Source organism: Takifugu flavidus, chromosome 12, assembly GCF_003711565.1.
Source record: "Takifugu flavidus isolate HTHZ2018 chromosome 12, ASM371156v2, whole genome shotgun sequence".
Taxonomy (NCBI): domain Eukaryota; kingdom Metazoa; phylum Chordata; class Actinopteri; order Tetraodontiformes; family Tetraodontidae; genus Takifugu; species Takifugu flavidus.
Genome location: NC_079531.1, coordinates 2163072 through 2182690, shown reverse-complemented (window position 1 = coordinate 2182690; position 19619 = coordinate 2163072). Strand labels below are relative to the sequence as shown.

At 43.8% G+C, this 19619-nt stretch overlaps 3 protein-coding genes across 4 annotated transcripts; 2 read left to right on the top strand and 1 right to left on the bottom strand.

Moving 5' to 3' along the window:
• Nucleotides 1–1193: 1193 nt before the first annotated feature.
• polr1g (RNA polymerase I subunit G) lies at nucleotides 1194–3211 on the bottom strand. 2 transcript variants are annotated; one of them, XM_057048999.1, is made up of 3 exons: nucleotides 2973–3211; nucleotides 2525–2666; nucleotides 1194–2197 (listed from the first exon to the last, which is right to left on the bottom strand). In XM_057048999.1, exons 1-3 carry the CDS (start codon nucleotides 3046–3048, stop codon nucleotides 1486–1488), a joined length of 930 nt encoding a protein of 309 aa, XP_056904979.1. In that variant the 5' UTR covers nucleotides 3049–3211; the 3' UTR covers nucleotides 1194–1485. The 2 variants fall into 2 exon arrangements, with proteins under 2 accessions (XP_056904979.1, XP_056904977.1); XM_057048997.1 differs by having other exon boundaries at nucleotides 2937–3140.
• Nucleotides 3212–3554: 343 nt separating this feature from the next.
• On the top strand, nucleotides 3555–7593 carry irf2bp1 (interferon regulatory factor 2 binding protein 1). The gene is made up of 3 exons (XM_057048973.1): nucleotides 3555–4585; nucleotides 4707–5032; nucleotides 5219–7593. The coding sequence occupies exons 1-2, from the start codon at nucleotides 3585–3587 to the stop codon at nucleotides 4990–4992; spliced, it is 1287 nt and encodes a 428-aa protein (XP_056904953.1). The 5' UTR covers nucleotides 3555–3584; the 3' UTR covers nucleotides 4993–5032; nucleotides 5219–7593.
• A 2319-nt stretch (nucleotides 7594–9912) lies between these two features.
• On the top strand, nucleotides 9913–14486 carry foxa3 (forkhead box A3). Its single transcript, XM_057048957.1, has 2 exons — nucleotides 9913–10331; nucleotides 11539–14486. The coding sequence occupies exons 1-2, from the start codon at nucleotides 10260–10262 to the stop codon at nucleotides 12850–12852; spliced, it is 1386 nt and encodes a 461-aa protein (XP_056904937.1). The 5' UTR covers nucleotides 9913–10259; the 3' UTR covers nucleotides 12853–14486.
• The last annotated feature ends 5133 nt before the right edge of the window (nucleotides 14487–19619 follow it).

Sequence of the window (19619 nt, the reverse complement as noted above, 5' to 3'; positions counted from 1 at the left end):
CCTCCCAAAAGGGAAAGACAGAAGGTAGATATGTGTGACCATTTCCTTTTCCAAAAATTGTGATTCCTTCCAGATGATAGACGGCAAAGGTGCAACAGAACAGTCAAAAATCATCCGATTCAAATCATTTCAAGCCAGAAAAGTTTCTGACAACAGTACAAAAATCCACCATTTTAGTAAAGGAGTTGGGGAAGATGAGAAACGGCTTTTCTGAGTTCAGACTCAGTTTGTTTTTGGACGGTGGACATTGGTAGGATTAGACCATTAGGTGCATGAGAATATGTTGCAGAATTGTGCAGAATTCCTTCATTTCCATATTCACCTTAAACTAATGTCGCAGAGCTGGTTAGAGTAAGAGGAAAATATCTTTTTTAGTCTTCTTTTTGCTGCCTTTTGTTCAGGAGGCTGCACGCATGCAATCGATTTCAGACATGTTTCTCCTGCAGATTCTGGTACCGAGGCACAGAGCTACACACCTTTAACATACATGTGTGGATGCACAGTTTGCTGGGACCCAGCAATGATTCTTGTCCAGATTGATGCAGGATTATTCGAGCGCTGGATAGAGAGGGAAAAAAAACCAACGCTCGGCCAATTTTAAAACTGTACTAGAAAACATTTTTAATCAGATTTGTTCTCAGCTGGGGTTCACTTGACCCTTGCTGGGAGTAGTTTGTGATCAATAAAGCTATAAAGTGTGTTTCTTGTGTAGCAGAGATGGTTAGAGTGCGATAGCTCCAGAGGTGCCCGAGCTCATTAAGAAACAGGACCACACTCTGGTGCAGAACTGAGACGGGGGGGGGGGGGGGGGGGGGGGGGGGCAGCAAAGCTTAATGAGCCTCTTCTGACCATTGTCGGGTAAATGGAAAATATTGCATGTTATTCGGGACTTAAACAGAAGATATGCGTTATCTTTGTCAAACATGGAAATGATTAGAGGTTGTTCACCATCCGCAGCCTGCTGCTCCGTGAAACAGGCTGGAGCGCAGCGCCATCTTGCTGCTGCCGCCGCTTATCTCACTGCTGCATTTTATTCATTTCTGCTGCAGCGTTACGATGCAACATTCCACGCACAACAGAAAACCACCCAGGGAAAAATCATACAAAACTACAGAAACACCACTTTCAAATATCACATTTGTGCCTTTTACTTTCAAAAGAATTTGACAAATCCCAGTGGCCTTTAGAAGCCATTTAGCTTTTAAAACTGCCATGAACAGCATGTTTATTAAATAAACATAGCAACTCATAAGCACAATGACAGAAGCTCCATCATAATTAAACAAAGCAGAAGTACACTTTTTGTACCTCCATCAGCCATATGCATACATATGAACATATGTGTAACAATCTTACATCAATCGTCAACAGCTTTAATTAATCCACTTTTTTGTGTTAGCATTAATGTTACATTTGTACATTGAAGGAGTGGTTAACTGGAAGGACAACAAAGCCAAACAAAAAAAATATCAAACCCGTAATAAACTAGTCGGCATCCATTTTGCTTTTCTTCTTCTTTTTCTTCTTTTTGTTGGAGCCTTCTGCAACATCATTGCTCCAACTGTCTACAGGTTCAGTTTTCCCCATTAATTCTTCCACCTCATCCTGCTCACTGTCCTTTTTCTTCTTCTTCCTCTTCTTCTCCTCTAAAACACCACCCTCCTGGAAGGGCATCTCTGTCTTCACTTGAGCCTGAATTTCAGCAACATTTTCATTCACTCTCGAAATGTCCATCTCCTCCTCTGGCTCCATCTTAATGTCTTTCTCTCTCTTTCTCTTCTTCTTTTTCTTTCGCCCTTCTTCCTCTTCCTGCATTCTCTCCATTAAATGTTGGTCAAGTCCATCTGTTTCATCTTTTGCCACGCAGGTCTGTGTGGAAGCCATTTGGGTTAGAGGGAATCGGTGTTTCAGCTCCGATGGTATGGATGGTGGTGGGGCAGCAGGGATGACCTGAAGAGGCCGGTTAGCCTCGTAGCCATAACTCTCACACACAGTTAGGAGACCTGAAAAAGTGGGAGCACAACCCACTCTTTCTGAAGAATTCTTGTCACTGGTGAGGAGATAAAGCTCTGATGTTCCGTGGGCCGATGCTCTGACATTATAGATCTGCTGGTCTCTCTCAGAATTGGCTCCACCTTTGGTAGCATGGACCTTTACAGTCTGAAGACCGGAGAGAGGAACCTGAACGCCCTGAAAACTGGATGGAAGCAGGAGAAAATAGGTTTATTATGCACACAAATGATGCTGGACGAAATTTACTTAAATCCAAAAGATTACAAACCAAGTCCTCTGCATTTTAATAAGTGATCTTTTGAATAACTGGATTCTAAAAATGACTGACAAATATGAAATAATATAGGCATATGTCATGTGCCACTAACTACAGACAAATTGTTACAAATGTATAAGAATGTTAATGGCTGCATCATAAAGGCTTGTTAAAACTGGGTATAGCACATTTACAAAAGAATCACTGTAAACATATTATTGAATCAGAACAAAATAGAATGAGGAATACACCCACCATTCCGGGTCAAAGGCGGCAGGAGCTTTAATAAGCCATAATTCTTTGTTGCTTTTCTTCAGCTTCTTTCTGAAGGTGCTTTTGCAGGGCTTATAGGAGACAGACACAAAATCTACCGGACACTCGTACCTGGTGGTCTTACCTGTGGATGGAAAAAGTGCTTTTAGTTATTGCGCTTTTATTACAAACTATCAAAGTTGTATTGCTGTATAACTCAAAGGAATTGCAGCTAGAATGACAGTTAATATTGTTAAACTTTAAGTTACTGTAAATACTGTAATCATTTGACCATTTGTTAATGCAAGGCACCTAAACGCAGATGAGCGACACAGACGTCTCTGCAACCACTGAGTTCTAGTCTCTTTGTGAATAAACTGGTTTAAATGATCTAGAAAGTAGCTTACCAACCTACCAACAAGGGCTCTGGGAGTGTTGCGTGTCGACGTACCTAATTGTTTTGGCTGTGATTCTGTGGGAGGATTCTCCGATTCACCTTCGCTTGACGACGAAACGTCCTTCGGCATTTTTTATCGTTTAAACGACGCAATAAAGGTCCAAACTGCGTTTTCTTGCCAAAAAAGCATGCCTTAGTTTGGCCCCACGTGTGGCAGCAAATGAACTATGACCCTAATTTACATCACTTCCTCGCGAGTGTTGGTTGTAGTTCCCAACACAGACAACGAGCAAAGAAGTACACCGCCATCACCTGGCAGGAAAACTCGAACCCCCATAATGCAACCTAAATTGTTACGTAATTTTCCGGTGTCCGCCTGGGAAGCAGTTGACAGGAGTCAAGAACAGGCCGAGTTGGGTAAACAAAATAAACATATGATCAAAGAGCCAAAATTGCTTAAACGTTTTGTCTAACTTCATGTGTGTAGTATGTTTAACAATGTTTTAGTGCGACCGTATGCTCGCTGATGTGAAAAAAATCCGTAGTAACTACACGGTGTAATTGTCAAAAATAAGTAGGTTAAGAAGCTAACGTGTGCTAACGCGTTAGCGGACTAGCTGGCTCGTTAAACCCGTTGAGGTTAGCTAGCTAACTGCGTTAGCAGCCATGTCGTCCCCCTCCTCCTCCAGACGCCAATGGTGCTACTTGTGCGACTTGCCAAAGATGCCGTGGACAGTAGTATGGGACTTTAGCGAGGTCGTATGTCGTGGTTGTGTGAACTACGAGGGGTCAAATCAGATCGAATTCCTCATAGCGAGCGCGCGGCAGCTGAAACGAACTCATGGGATACAGGATGGTAACGTCAGATCACCTGGTCCTTCTCCAAATAAGCACGGCTCATCTGGCAGGGAACCTGTAGCAGAGAGTACCAGGTCACATCCCGAACGGTTTGAGAGGGGAGGAAGAGGAGAAAGTACTGGGTCCGTTCGAGTTCCGCCGAACGGGTTGCACCGCGACGGTCAGACGCCACAAGAAGTGAACCGCCAGAGTCCCAGTGGCAGTCGCAGACCCATGCTAGGTGCTGCTATCCCACCCAGTCTTGTAACTCAAAGTATCGCAGGGATCCCCCCTGGGTTGCTCGCAAGCATGCCGGCCGGTCTGACCGCCAGAACAGCCCCCGCAAACAGCCATATGATTTTCCCTGCCCCGGTGTTGGCCGAGATGAACCGCAGGCAGCTGGGGATGATGGGGATAGCTCCGTTCATCACTCCGGAGCTCGAGCGAGAGCTCAGTTCGACCCAGAACCAGTCCAAGACACAGGTCCACACTGCAGTGGCTGGCAGCAGTGCTAGCAAGAGTACAGGTCTACCTTCTTCGTCTTCATCTATGGCTGGAGGTGTGAGTCAAACAAGTCCAAAACCTGCCTCATCACCAGCCAGGCAGCAACGCCCCCTGGCATCAAGGTCTGGGGGGGAGCCCATTGGATCCAGCACCTCATCCGAGGCTGCCACCACTGCTGCAGCATTACCCCACACTGGTGCCTCTGAACATGGCTCAGCATCTTCCAGCAGCACACATCCGGCTGGAAACACCCTGTCCTGCACCTTGTGTCACGAGAGGCTGGAAGACACACACTTTGTCCAGTGTCCATCAGTGCCAGGACATAGGTTTGTGAACCTTTCACGTCAATCTCATCTCTCCTGTAAACACACATTTCAGTTTAGTCCTCACAACTTGAAGCAGTTTTGTATGCTTAACTCTTTCGTCTCTCCTTCCTCCGACCGACAGGTTCTGTTTCCCCTGCACCAGAGTGTACATTCAGAGCCGACGGGGCGATGGGGAGGTGTACTGCCCAAGTGGAGAGCGCTGTCCGTTGGATAACTCTCCCAACAGTCCACCGTGGGCCTTCATGCAGGGGGAAGTCTCCACCATACTGGGCACTGCCGCCGCTGGAGCTGCATCAAATGCTGCAGCTGGAGCCGGTCCTGGAGCGGCTGGTGCCCCGGCAGCCGGGGGTGGGTCGGCCGGAGGAGCCGGACCTGATGTGACCGTCAAGAAAGAGAGAGAGACATGATAATGACTAGCGTGTAACCCAGGACCCGACGGAGCAACAGGTGCGTGTACAAGTCTTCTGTCCAATCATGGATTTGGGTGTTTGCTACGTTTTGCTGTTTAAAGTCGGAACGTAGATGCTTCTTTTGGAGAATTGTTTCACTATTTGTCCTAAATTATTCACTGTCGGGCTAAAACTCCTCAGCATTTGGACATTAGAGTGTGATGTTGCTGTCTTGTTCTTGCAGAGTTTTCTCAAACACCAGAAGTAGACGTTTGCACTGGACCTCTCAGAGTTCTGGAACAGAAGGCAATGCAGTGACACAGTTCGGATGATATCCAGGTCCTATTTTATCCTCCTCACCGCCCGGTTTTATCAGCACTATTGACCTTGTTTGATATCTGGTTTAGATTAAAAACGACATTATTTCCCCATCCTCTTTTTTTTTTTTTGTTTCAGTAAAGCTTTAATACAGAGGCTGAATCTCAGAATTCTAAGTAATAAAAATAGAAACTGAAATTTCATGAATTAGAGCAGTTATTGCGATTGAAGTAAAAAAAAAAAAAAAAAGCAACTCAAATGTTCAAGCCAGTAATAAACAGACGTTAAAGACATAAGAGCACAACTTTCTTGACACGTGGCCGATGAAGAGTTCCTAAAAACTGACCGTGGTGCCTGTGGTTGGTCCCAGCTAAGGATTGGCTAATATTTGTTGAGCTGCTGTTTGAAACAACCGATTATTCCCAGTTTAGACCTGCGTGGAATCAAAGAAACGCAAACGTGGCTGATTTCAAATGATCGTCGACGGTTTTCTAAAATTGTGCCGAGACGACTGAAATCTCTGTTCCGCCATCATTTAATAGGACGTCGCCTCGAAATCTGCCAAACGCAACATCGGGCGACCCTCCTGGGTCTCGCTCGATGGTTTTCCGACCCTCTGAGGTCACACAGATCCACACACACACAAACCTTTGACCGTTGGCACCCCTGATGTTTGACTATCGCTGGTATTTGGGTCCCCCTTTATCGTAACTACACGACCATCGTACCATTACAGAGGAATGCACTAAAACTTGCACAGACAAATCCAACGCGTGGAACGTGACCACGGTGGTTCTGTGGTTCCCCCGCTGACGAACAGACGCGGCCGTGGGTGTGCAGCAGCTCCGGGTTTGCACTAAAACACAAGCTGGGCTCCGCTCAGCTCAGCTGCTTCCGAGACGAATACACTTTTGTACAGTTTGGCCACCGCTGGCAGAGCGCGCTTTAGACTTCACACGCTGGTTGGTTTTTAGCGTTTCGTGGCTGATTTCAGGTCCAAACGCATCGTAAACGTCCCGTCCTGAGATGGAGGTGTGGACACGATGCCAGTAGAGACGTTTCTCGGTGTGTTTCGGTTCAAGGACGACATTTGCTGTGTAGAAATAGCCAGTTTCTCTCTAAAAGCGAGGAGGAGCTACAGAGACTCCGTGGTTATATTTAAATGTTGCAAACATCAAGATCCAGCCCAGCCTTCGCTTTAACCCGAATGTATATGAACCGATAGCCTAGAACTATATTTTATACTGCAGTAGAATGTTGATGTTATTTACTCAATAGATTTATCATAGTAGGTTGTGCAATTCTTGGTCCTAGTATATGCAACAGTTCAGTAAGTAAACACGAGCGTTTGGTTTTTGCAGCCTTTCTGAGTTTAAAGTGAGAATCCACCTCCAGGCGTTTCCTGAAATCCTTAGACGCATATTTAGTCATTGGTTTCTTCCTTTCACACGAGGGTTTTCTGGAACTAAAGTGAAAATAAAGGTTCGTATTCCACAAATCTCCTCACAGTCTGTTGCATCTGTGGAAGCTTCTACATCCTGTACACGTCTGCGTCTGCGTCTGCGTCTGCGTCTGCGTACGTTGTTTAACACTGTGCAGGGATTCCATCTCGATCCACTTACACACATTACTTTGGTGGATTCTCTATTTTTTTGTGCATGTACTTGTCAGTACTGAAGCACATACAGACCAAAGGTGATTTTATGCCCAACAGCTGTTTGTGGATGTAAAATTTTTATTAGAAAATATATATACACACACACAGTTCTATATTTCCTGGCTAGGTCTTAACGAGTTTTCTTCATCACGCTGTTGCAGCCTCCAGGTCTCATGTATGTGATGTTAACTAGTGATAGGGAGGCCTACTGTTGAGCAGATTATTAAACAGTCCTTTTATATTTAGACGTATCCCACGGATCAGGTCTGTTTGAGTTAATTATCTTTGAATAAGTGGAATTATTTTCTTTCATATGCACTGACGTATCATGCAATCCCTCGCTAAGTGCCTCTTTAAAATGTGTACCGTCTGATTGTGTGTGTGGGAACCTCAGGGGAAGCAGGAGTGCAATGACTTTTTAATTGTCTAGTCATAGATTAACCTGAAATAGTTTCCCTTCAATCGCCATCAGACGGCTTTTGCTTTTATCAAAGCTTATGTAAAGTCAACGGGCTGTTCATTGTTTGAATATAGCGTCTCCTCGCATTTTCCTCTTTGCTCTGTATTTCCTTTTTTAATATCTGTTGGCTTTATTGCGGCTTCATGTACAAACAGAAACCATGAATAAATGGGATGGAATCTTGCCCTTGTCTGATTTTTATTATTATTATTATTATTATTATTCCTTATATTTAACAGATATACTTTATCATGCAATCATGCAAATTTGAAATGTATCTTTCTCTGATTAGTCTGTTATATTAAGAGGAGCGTTTATGGAAATATCTCACGCTTTAAACTGTAAATAAAACAATTTTTTAACGACCGTCTATAAATTTCGGTTGTGTAATTGGTCGATTTGGCCACAAGAGGTCGCCCCAGTGTTTTAGTGTATAGATCTGAATAGGAACACATTATATCTTAACCACAGGGACCAAACGCCTATTAACCCCGCTGTCTGTCCGTCCATCATCCATCCATCCATCCATCCATCCATCCATCCATCCATCAGGCTGTTTCCTCCATTAGTGTTGATTTATTATGGCCTTTTGTTAAACTAATTAAAAAGGTGTTAATGGGCGATGGGAAGTCTGTTGGAACTCAGAACGACCGACAGAGGATATGGCCAAATTTAAGGTGGAGAGAGAAAAAGAGGAGTGTAACTAATCAAAGGATTTTTTTTATCCCAAAAGAATCGTATATTTTGTTAATTTTAATGATAAACGATTCAATGATATTCAAGTTCTCACATTAAACACTCACTGTGAAGGAGACAAATGCTGACTCAGAACAATCATCTATCTTTTATGACGCCTTACTTTTTAGCCTTTTGCAGGTTTTAAGGCTCCCAGAATGTTTTGGGGTCCGAGGCAGCTTCAGGAATCAAAGGTCCCAAAGCTGCGTTGGAGAATTCGCCCATCTTTGCTGTGCGAGGCTGCTGCCGCTGACCAGATGAAAACACTTAATTATCGTTTATCATTACAGACGCTGAGCTGTTAGTTTATTCCACGCCTTAATCGATTTGACAGCGTTTTGCAAACAGGCGATAATCGGCGGGTCTTCAGAGATGATGGCCTGTGGAGAGTCTGATTGACAATATGCACCGCAGCCACGCAGACAGCAGAAATCCAGCGATGGGCGTCAGGATTAAACCCCAGAATGGATGTAAATATCAAAACACCGATGAACCTGATTATCAAATCGAAATACCAATGGGACCATTTGACTCATGATTACTCCAACGTTTCCTCGTCTCTTTCGCGTCTGCCTCTGCGAGCTGATGGGTCTTCCTGTTATTTCTCTTTTTTCTGTTCTCACAGTCTAATCCTGTTGACCTCCCGCCTGCGCATCAATTACATCTCCATTGACTGGCCATTAGAAGCAGGCATTGACATTTACGGGCCTCCGTCTGCGCCGAGGCCGATGTGTATTCCACAACACAGGGCTGCGGCCTCATGCATTACACCGGGATTACATTTTTTATTGTATTGGCTGGGCTCTAAAGCGTGGTTCAGCGCGCGGCCTCTCCCTGCTTCTTCTCATCCACTTTACGCGCACAATGCGCAAAGACGCGCAGTTAATATTTCCTGTGCAAAGATGCTTTTTGATAGAAATGACTCAGCGGATCTTCGGATCATTTAATTTACCGGCGAATTGGACGCCAGGCCCGCTGTCCTCGTCCTATAAGACAAACGTGTAGAGGCGTTTATCAGTTAATCTGCTCCATTCAGAATTTTTCGGTTTCTGATCTGGCGACCTGATAATAATGTTGATTTTCTTTTCACAGTCAAATAAGCTGTTTTCTTCATGAATCTTAAGGTTTTTTTTTTAAAATACCCAAACAGAGAAATTTGAATACCAAATCAGAGTCCGTAATAACGTTAACCGTTGGGTACAACCACCCCCACAGAATGTGCTTTTAAAATGTGCCCACCAAAGACGGGAAGGGGAAAGTAACTAATGACTTTGACCCAGGCCGCGCACACGCACATAAAGTAGCATGTTTTGCGTGTATAGATCATGCTTCAGAGAAACAAGTGTATGTTACTGTCTTGTCAGATTCAGGCCAGCGCCTTTTTCTGCAATGGGATTGGATTTTATGTGTTTCTTTATCATTATTATATCGTTTTAGTTGTAGGATATTATTAATAAAAAAAAAGAAACCGAATTAAGCTCCGTATGTTTTGCCTAAACTGAAATGGCATCACTTTATTCCCACCAAATTTCAGAAAGATTTGAGAGAATCACCGCATCTGTTCACGCAACGATTCAGGTGACTAAAATGATCCGATTGTTGGAGTCTTTTTATCCTGGTGGCCCCGATGTCGCTGCGGTGCCAATATACAGCACGCCAGGGGGCCACATCGGCCTTTTCGCCAGGCCCTTCCTGGAACCAGCGATCATATTCAAATGTGCGTGGCGGGGCGGGACGCATCCGCACCTTATAAAGCAGAAGGTCCCGGTTTCCTGACCGTGTTTGCGCTTCTGCTCCCCCGCTTGTCTCACGCTGCGGCCAGAACAGGGACATCGCGGGCCAGGAGAAGACGAAGAAGGCGAAGAAGCGAATATTTGTTGAGCCATAATTAAACTTAGAAAATAATGGATGACTGACGAATAACAATTCCCGACTTTACTTTTTCCAACGACAGTTTTTTTTCCCACCACCTGTGATTCTATATTTTTCTCGTGACCGAAAAAAAATTGGGACAATCAAGAAACCAAATCAAGGATATTATACGCGCTTTTATTTGTTTTATTATAGATTTTCCAGCCATATATTAGACTTTTCCTCGTGTGACTCGCGTTGGGGATGTTGAGCTCGGTGAAGATGGAAACTCACGATCTACCAGAGTGGAATACTTTCTACAGCGAGGCCAGTGAGGTAAAAACTGGATAGATCAACTCTTGCATCTTTTTAAACATATAACAACACATATTTGCTGTTATTGGAACAATTTATGTATTGTTTTTGAATATAGGAATCTGAAGAACACCCAGTTCTATTGGTGCACCTTTTTCATATTAGAGTTGCAGTTGTAATTCCATGATCAAATATAACGCAAGTAGATGTTTAATTTTTCATCTTTAAAATTTTAGACCCAGGAAATATTATTGAGGAAGATTTCCCGACAGTTCTGGGAATTGAGATGGGTTAATGGAGCCCACCGTGACGCCTTTTAACAGGAGTGAAGTAAATACAATTAGGAACAACTACCAAAAAATCAGCTAGATTTTTCGTTTTCGGAAAAGAAAAGAAAATGTAATTTTTGGCTGGACTAATAGCAATAGAGAAGACTTCCTCAGGCCAATAAATGTAAGTTTCATGATGTGAGAAGTTCAGTTTTGGTCCTCGGTGAGAGCTTTGCGTCCCCGCAGATGTTGCGACGATTTAGGTGTAAATGTGACAAGATTTTTTTTTCCCTTCCCTAATTGAATTAAGGATAATTCCATCAGCAGCTTCAGTTCTCACCTCGCCTCGACCTGATGAAATTACTGAGAAGAAAGAGCGCGATAATAATTAACCAATTATCGAACGAGCCCCTCTCTTTGTTGATTTTGCTTTATCACTTTTTAAATACGTTTTCATGTCAAGGACTTTTGGCGATTTCTCAAACCTTTTGGCGAAATGCGGGAATTTTGGCATTTGTGTTTTACAGGACAAAATAAAGGTTAAAGCAGAAAAGTTTTCAGCTAAAAAAAACAACACTCACACAAACCGAAAATTTGTTCTGGTTGTGTCTTTTTTTCCACTGAAGCGGTGGAAGAGGCCGTCTGAACCGAGAGGCACCATGACGCGCTTTTTACGCATTTTCAGGTTAACATCAGTGTGTGAAATCCATGGTTCTCTCTGCGCACTGAGAGCCTCATTGTGCATTGATAAGAAGTCACTTTTAAACGGAAAGTTAAACCGAATTAGTTTTAAATGTCGGAATTCAAAACATAGTAATATATTCTTTTAAAAAAAAAAAAAAAAAAAACTTCCCCCATAGATGCAGGAATGAAGAGGCTCATCATCATCATAGACAACTGTTAAAACATCTAATAACATATGCTGCAACAAACTAAAAGCCTTTGTGTTGTGCTTCCAGATGTATTCCTCGCCCAGCACCATGAACTCTGGCCTTGCTTCCATGGGTTCAATGGGCCCCATCAACAGCTACATCAACTTGAATGCAGCCACAGCCTCTCCTGCGAGTATGAACATGGCGTACCCGAGCTCCAGCCTCAGCAGTTCCACGTTGGCCTCTATGGGTTCTGGGCCGACGCACATGTCTCTCTCTCCGGTGGCTTCGTCCCTCACTTCAGGCCCTTTAACCCAGCTTACTACTGCTGCTCCCCCCACCCTGGGGTCCTTGTCCCACTATCAGAACATGGGCCAGTCAATGGGACAGCTGGGATACACTACCACTGCTTCACTGGCTCGCACAGGTCCTAAAGAGATCCCCCCCAAGCCTTACCGGCGCTCCCTTACCCACGCCAAACCGCCATACTCCTATATCTCTCTTATTACCATGGCAATCCAGCAGAGTAGCAGCAAGATGCTAACACTGAACGAGATCTACCAGTGGATCATGGACCTGTTCCCCTACTACCGAGAGAACCAGCAGCGCTGGCAGAACTCTATCCGCCACTCACTGTCCTTCAATGACTGCTTTGTGAAAGTGGCCCGTTCTCCAGACAAGCCGGGCAAAGGCTCGTACTGGACTCTGCACCCGCAATCAGGCAACATGTTTGAAAATGGCTGCTACCTGCGGCGCCAGAAACGCTTCAAGATTGAAGACAAGGCAAAGAAAGGAAAGAGCCAGGAGGGCTCAGGGAAAGGTAACCATGGTGGGGATCACCTGGAGGACCACAGCCCCACAGGAGGATCAGAGGGAGCTGACTCAGCCCACTCAGACAACTCCCATCCAGGGTCTTCGGATGACCAGCAGCATCCCCGCAACTCCCTGGTTCCTCTGGACTGCCCACCTTTGTCTTCCTCACATCTTCACAGCACGCCTGTCTCCATGAGTGCCTCCTCTGTCTCTTCTGCCCTCGCGCCATCTTCTTTATCCCTCTCAGCGACTTCCTCCAACCCGCTGCTCCACTCCCAGTCTTTAGTGGGCGGCCCCCACCTCCTACCCAGTGCCATGCAGCACCACATGGATCTACAGAGCGACCCCCTTAAGTCCCTGGACCCCCACTACAACTTCAACCACCCCTTCTCCATCACCAACCTCATGTCCAACGAGCAGAAGATGGACCTCAAGTCGTACCAGGATCAGGTGATGGCCTACAACAGCTATGCCGGCAGCTCTCCCGTGGCGGCCAAGCCGATCTACGACAGCCCAGGACCCGCCACCATGGACTCTGGCACCTATTACCAAACTCTGTACAGCCGCTCAGTCCTCAATGCATCATAATATAGACTCACTCGTGCATACACGCACAAACTAACACAAACACTGAAACACACGTCTAAAATGGACACCAAAGATTCCAAATTTCTTCCTCTCTCTCTCTGTCTCTCTCTCCCTGTGGCTCATGTCCAATGGCCTTGGGAGAGACCTTTAAAATGGCTGCTGTGTTTGAAAGGCGAAAGATCAGTTGCTTTCTGATAAACATGGAGACAGGCCGGTTACATGGAGGACAGAAACGTGCGTGTGGACGGTCAGAAGTCTTAATGTGTGACTCGTCTGGGCTCAAGGCAGCACAAGAGCGGCATCCTGCGCAGCAACTTGTGAAATTGATTCTGTACAAAATGTAAATAGGACTACAGTTCCGGGAAAAGGATATTTGCATTTATTTATGAAGGGAATAAATTTTAATATATCTTGTATAGCGTTCTGGTGACCAGTTACATCCCCAGTGTGAGCTTTTTTTTTTTTTAACTGAAGACACAGCAAGTTTCAGGTTACTGCATTTAGCAGATGTTACTATAGTTTTCCTTTTTTCCCCTTTTTTTTTTGCATGTTGCAGCATTTCATTAATATTGTGTCATCGTCCGTCAGACGTGGTAACGTCTTGTAATGTAGCTCATGAAGTCTTTACTTCAAACTTTATTATTTTGGTTATGAAGAGGAGAAAAAAACATGTTTTTTTCCCTTCTGCAACCAGAAGGAAAGAGGCAAGGTATCTGTGGTAAAAGATCTTTTAAAAAAAAATACACAAAAACAGGAAAAAAAAAATGCATTTATGTTTTTCATTTCTCGCAAAGGTTTTTTTGGTGTTACCGAGCTAAGAGCAGAGGAGAAAGAGCGTTTCCTGGAGTGGGGTTGTCGTGGATACTCGTGCTTTTAGCGCGTTAACTGCAGAACCTTTCATGGACACACACTAAGTTCCTACCCACAAGAACTGTTTCAGAAATGTAAAACGGCTGTTTTACAACCAAGTGAGGGCTCAAAATCAACACCATGCTGTACGCAGTGAAAAGAAAAACTTGTTTTAGGATTTTCGTTCATTTAAACCTGCTGATTGGTTCTCTGAGGCACGAGTACTTCACACAAACCCACTTTAAATGTGCTGTCTCTTTAAAACTGAAGGCTCTTTGATAAACATTTTGAATAGCAGATAATGACATTGGTGATGTGCATGGGGGAGTTTAGTCAGTTACCGTAAGGGTAGAGGGGAGGAGAGATGCACTGTGGGAGGATTTACATATAGTACTTTGCACTATGGAGCTCCCACTTGCTAGGTGGGCTGATAGTGTGTGTTACAATACTTAAGATGTCAGACTGTTGAAGATAAGCCTCTCCGTCCAGAAAAAGTGCCTCTTCTTTAAATGACTGCTGATCTGACGAGAGATCAATGTACCGACAATTGTTGAAGGATTATTCTGATAAACAGCAGAGGATGCAGAACTTTCAGGTCACATGATTTCCTGCGTGGAGCTTGTTAGAATGAAATGTCTTTTATTTAAACTATGTTAATTTTCAAACTTTGAAAGTGTGCTGATATAATATATTGTTGTTGTTTTTTTTGTCATTTGTGTTGGTTTAAATGTGATTTACATGATTCATGTTTATTTTTTTCTTATTAAAAAAATGTGGGGAGAAAATTGCGGTGTTCTTTTAATGGAGTAGCCTTTCAGAAATATTCTGAGAAATGATCTCACCTAAATTTTCAATTTATTAAACTTTTATTAGGCTATATTTAGGCTGAGGAGGAAGAATGCAAGTTAAGGTATGTTTAGGAAATTGCTCACTCACTTTTTCCAGTCAGTAAATTAAACGAATGTTTCCTGAATCGGTTGTTTTAGAGGGCGCCGTATTGCTGGTGGGACCATGGTTCGCCCAGTCAATCCATCAATCGGCCTCATTTTTGGAGGCGCTGCTGCAGAAATAGCATCGTCTTGTTGAAACAGCTCCTGAACAAATGGCCGCGGTGTGCGACATGCAGGACTGGTAGACTAAACACGAGCGGATCACACTGGGAGCCTCAAAGCGGACCTCTGCACGGGCCCCCGGCCCAGGTCCCCACATGCACAGCGAGACCCGGACCTCTCCGAAAATGACTGACCTCCTTCTGAACCTGCACTAGACAAGTTATCAGCAAGTAAACGATACAAGGAGAAAAAGTTAAAGCTGAGCATTTTGCTTTTTTTATCTTCACTGTTTGCTCACCATTGAGGCTTTTCTTGGCAAATCAACTCCATTTCATGAGAGTTTGTTTTCAAAAATCCTGCAGCAAATAGAAATATATTATTAAAAGGCCAAAAACGATCACTCTAAAGCTATTAAAAGTTTATTTAACAGTTGATAAAGTGCATTGCTGATAGGTCTCTGTCATTACGCCGGCGGAAAAATAAAAAGTTAATTTATTGACTTTGTGACTCGCCCTATGGCCTCCAGTGTCCCTGCCCTGTCGCCGGGCCTCCTGTCTCACTGCCTGTCTCCGTATCCACGTGTCTGTTGGCAGGAGGTTACTCAACCCAACCCCCTTTGTAGGAGTCACGTATGTCACCTTTTTTCTCTCTCTCTCACGTCAATGCCGGAGATGACAAATCCTGAGGCTTCAAAATTATAGACAGCAGACAGTGCAAAGACTCACACACGCTAAACACCACAGACACATTCTTTATTTGGGCTTCCAATCGATGAATCACAGAGCTAAAGAACCTGTAATGGGGCCTGTTGCTTCAGTAACTACAGCCTTTTCACCGATAATTGTAGCATTTTATGAGGCACCATCAATACCTGGATCCTGGATACTAAATGAGCATGAACATCCACACGCACACGCACACATCTTCAAAATATGGATGTCGATTTGAGTGGGCTTGTTGTCACCTTCCACACACAATAGTCCCTTCAGAGCAACTTGCTTGATAAGATAGGTGAGCACCCACCTGAAACAGCAACAAAGACATGATTTCACGCGTGCGCACACACACGTACACACACACCCACACACACACCCACAAACACACTCAGACATATCAGCCCCTCTCAGGTACAGTTCTGAAATGTCATTTTGATACTCCCCACCCCCACACTTATCAGGCGGCCATGCTGATAGTGCTCAGTTCAGGCTCCTCGTGAGGGAAAAGCAACTAAAGTCTGTTCACCTCTGCTGTACTGTGGTCTGGCACTCAGGAGGAGCAATGATACAGGGCAACTTCAGCTACAAAGATGAGAAAAATCTATCTATGACCTTTTCATTTATGGCTTTTATGGATAACCCTCAGTTGACCCAGTTTACTCCAGTGAACTAGATACCGCCTGCTGATAACAGACTGCATGTCCCAATATATTAATCTCCTGTCACAAATTGTATAATATCCTCAAGTGAAGATAACGCGCTGTTGAAAGTCCTGGGATTTGCTTTATTTACCGTATAACTTAAGGATCGGATGTTCTGTCCCCTGTGCTTCTGCAGGATCGCTCTAGCTACTCCAATGCGCCCCCCCCCCCCAGTCCTGAAATGTGCCCTAAATTGGCCCTAATGTGAATCCTGTGATGAGCAGTCAACCTGTCGAATCCCCGCCTCTTCAGATTGGCTCCAGCAGCCTCCGTGACCCTAATTAAGTATAAAGGCCTGGCAGTATGTTGTTTATAGATCCATACAGAATAATACAATTACAATTTTGCACAAGCCACAAGTTAATGGGGCCTTGAACTGTGCTGAAGTGGTGCAGGTGTGATTCTCATCAAAATGCGTGTTTGCCTCCAGGGGTGCAACAGACTCAATCCGACCAGTCAAAGACCAGTCACCTTCAGGCTACACTGCTGGTGGCTGAAACCAGCCTGTGTGCACACCTGCATGAAAGAACGACAGTATTTCTGAACATTCTGTTGCTCACTGTTATTACCATTTGTTATTAGACTTTTAGGAGCAATAGCTGCAGCCACATCTCATTGTTATTGGTGACAGAGGAGCATGTTGTCAGGCGTCGTTCAGCAGCTGCTAAAATGATGTACTTATTTTTAAACGATATATGCAAGATAATGGTCATTAATCAGATGTGAAAATGTGACGCACAGCAAACAAGTGGCAGGAGAGAGAAATGGAAGTCCTACGGCTACAAATGAAATGGAACAATAACAAATACGTGCAGAAACCCTTATTTTCTCAACCCTGTTTTTCTTTGGGAAGGTGTTACTTTAAAAGGTTAATTGCATGACTGCCTGTAAAAGTTGGCTGCTTGACTAATGTTGTTTCCAAAGTGTGGCTGACAGTTAGTATTGCAACTCGTGGAGCCGATCTTATTCGTCTTTATTAAACATTCATTGTCTCTAAAACTGCTGCTACCATAAAATTGACAAAAACTGGCTCTAAATATCTTATTTCAGGGATGTTTTGTTCAGTTTGTTCTTGTTATGTTTTAATTTTAATTTGAAACCTCTCTAACACTAAATACACCAAACATTAATCAAACATGAAGGAAAAGTTACATTTGCATCTGGATCACAACTAAAACGGCGTCACAAGTGAACGGGAAGAGAATTAAAACTTTCACAAGACACATTTATCTCGAGGAAAGACAGAATATAAAAGGGTGGTGCTCGTTTTCAAGATGTGCAATGCAAATGAGGCTGTGCATCCTGGATCCTGTTAGGTGGATCTACTGTTTACACTTGTTATTGCCTGAGGAGAGGGAGGGAATGAAGGGAAAGAGAGGGAGAAACGGAGGGAAGACTTACAGTTCAGCCCTCAGGCTGTACTCTCCCTTTTTTAAAACAAAAAAAAAAAAGGGATGAGAGTCAGACAGACACGTTAGGCAGCGAGACAGCAAGACAGTCGGGAACAGATCCTGAACTCGCGTCAATGTTCACTTTATCTGATAACAGCAGGAAGAATGTGACCAGTTTGCCTGCCAACACCAGTGGTTCCATGAAATGCAAATAATGCCAGAAAAGGAATACAACTGGATTATTAAAGGCTTTAATTTGAGTGATTATCAAACTGGAGGCTGCATTTCAGTTCAGCATCAGTTGAGCAAAGGTTGAAAAGTCCATCAGAGGGCTGGCACACGGAGAACAAGCCGAAGCAGTCAGACGAAGCAATAAATGTCCGAATTGGAGGAAGAAATTGATAAGAAGGAGAGGCTTATCTGAAGTGATTTGTCTAAAACTGTTGTGAATGAGAGAATATTAAAAATAAGCTTTTGACCATTATATTTATTACAAAAAACTCATCATAGTCTCATCCTAGTCTCTCAACAGCTATTCTTTTTTATCTTTATTATTTTCATCATTCTGGTAGAGCAGGAGATGGGAAGGGAAATCCAATGATTGATAATATTTGAGTGATGGTGGTGAAGTGCGCGGCACAGCTGCCACAGAGCCAGAAGATTCTGGTTTCTATGTTTCTAACTGAAGGGTGCATTTCCTCTGTTCGATATTACGTTGCTATATTTTTTCTTGCCACCCTTTACTTTTAGGCACTCTGATATTTTTCTTTAAGCATGTTTCTTTATACCAACAGTTTATTGCTAATCTGCAAGTAGCAAAGAAGACAGAGGGTACAAGCTAGTTAGTTTGTCCGACAGACAGACAGACAGACAGACAGACAGACAGACAGACAGACAGACAGACAGACAGACAGACAGACAGACAGACAGACAGCTCCACTGGCCTCAGATAAGGTGTTGGACTTTGCTCTGTAGGCTGTGGGTGTTGCACAAAGTTCCTGAGATAAAAACTCTGGTCAGAGAGTCGAACACAGAGGAGGCTGATGATTATGTGTGTGCGTGTGTGTGTGTGTGTGTGTGTGTGTGTGTGTGTGTGTGGTGTGTGTGTGTGTGTGTGTTTTCACATTGAGAGCTGCCCTTCTTTTCATTCAGGTGCTTCCAGCCGAAAGCCTCATTTAGGGCCTCACTGTCCTCTGTGTGTGTGTGTGTGTGTGTGTGTGTGTGTTGTGTGTGTGTGTGTGTGTGTGTGTGTGTGTGTGTGAGAGAGAGAGAGAGAGAGAGAGGAGAGAGAGAGAGAGAGAGAGAGAGAGAGAGCTTGAGAGACCCAACAGTATTGAGATCAGAAATAACACATCCGATCAGGGAGGATGCTTTTCATTTCAGTGGCTTTTGGTTGCAACTTTTTAACCTCCTGCAGGACACCTGAATCTGAATTCCATCCCTCATTTCTCTTATTCCTATTGAGGATCACATGGGGGGCCCTGCAGCCAGTAGACGAGATGCAGGAATCCAGTCTGAGCAGGTCACCAGTCCATCTCAGAGTAATCCTCTAAATTAATAGACTAAAAAATAAAGCCCAACATGAAATTATGAAGTAAAAACAACATCTATTGCCAAAGATAACTCTTGGGTCTTCTCCTTAGTATATATTTCTTGCTTTTTGGAGAGTTTTTCTTACTGTCAATTCATGCTATTTACCACCAGGAATCATCTAATAATCTTTATTTTCATCAGTCATATCTCTCAGACATTTAGAGAGCTACTGTCTGCCTAATATGATCTGCATTTTAAGATGAAAAGGACCTGGAAAGGGCTGTCTTTTAGAGTGGTGTCTATTTCCTATTTCCAAGGTGTCCACTGCTGATAAAGATCTTTCATTATCAAAAGTAAATAAAGTGTCTTCAGTTACAGACCAGACTTGTGTCTTTCCTCAGTTTCAGAATGTTTGCATATGCACGAAAGGAGGTGTGTAGTATAATATCCCCGGGACTTTGGACCACTCCCTCCTTTATGCACGTCTGCTCAGAGCTGAAGCTCAACAATCAAGGAAGTAGGGAA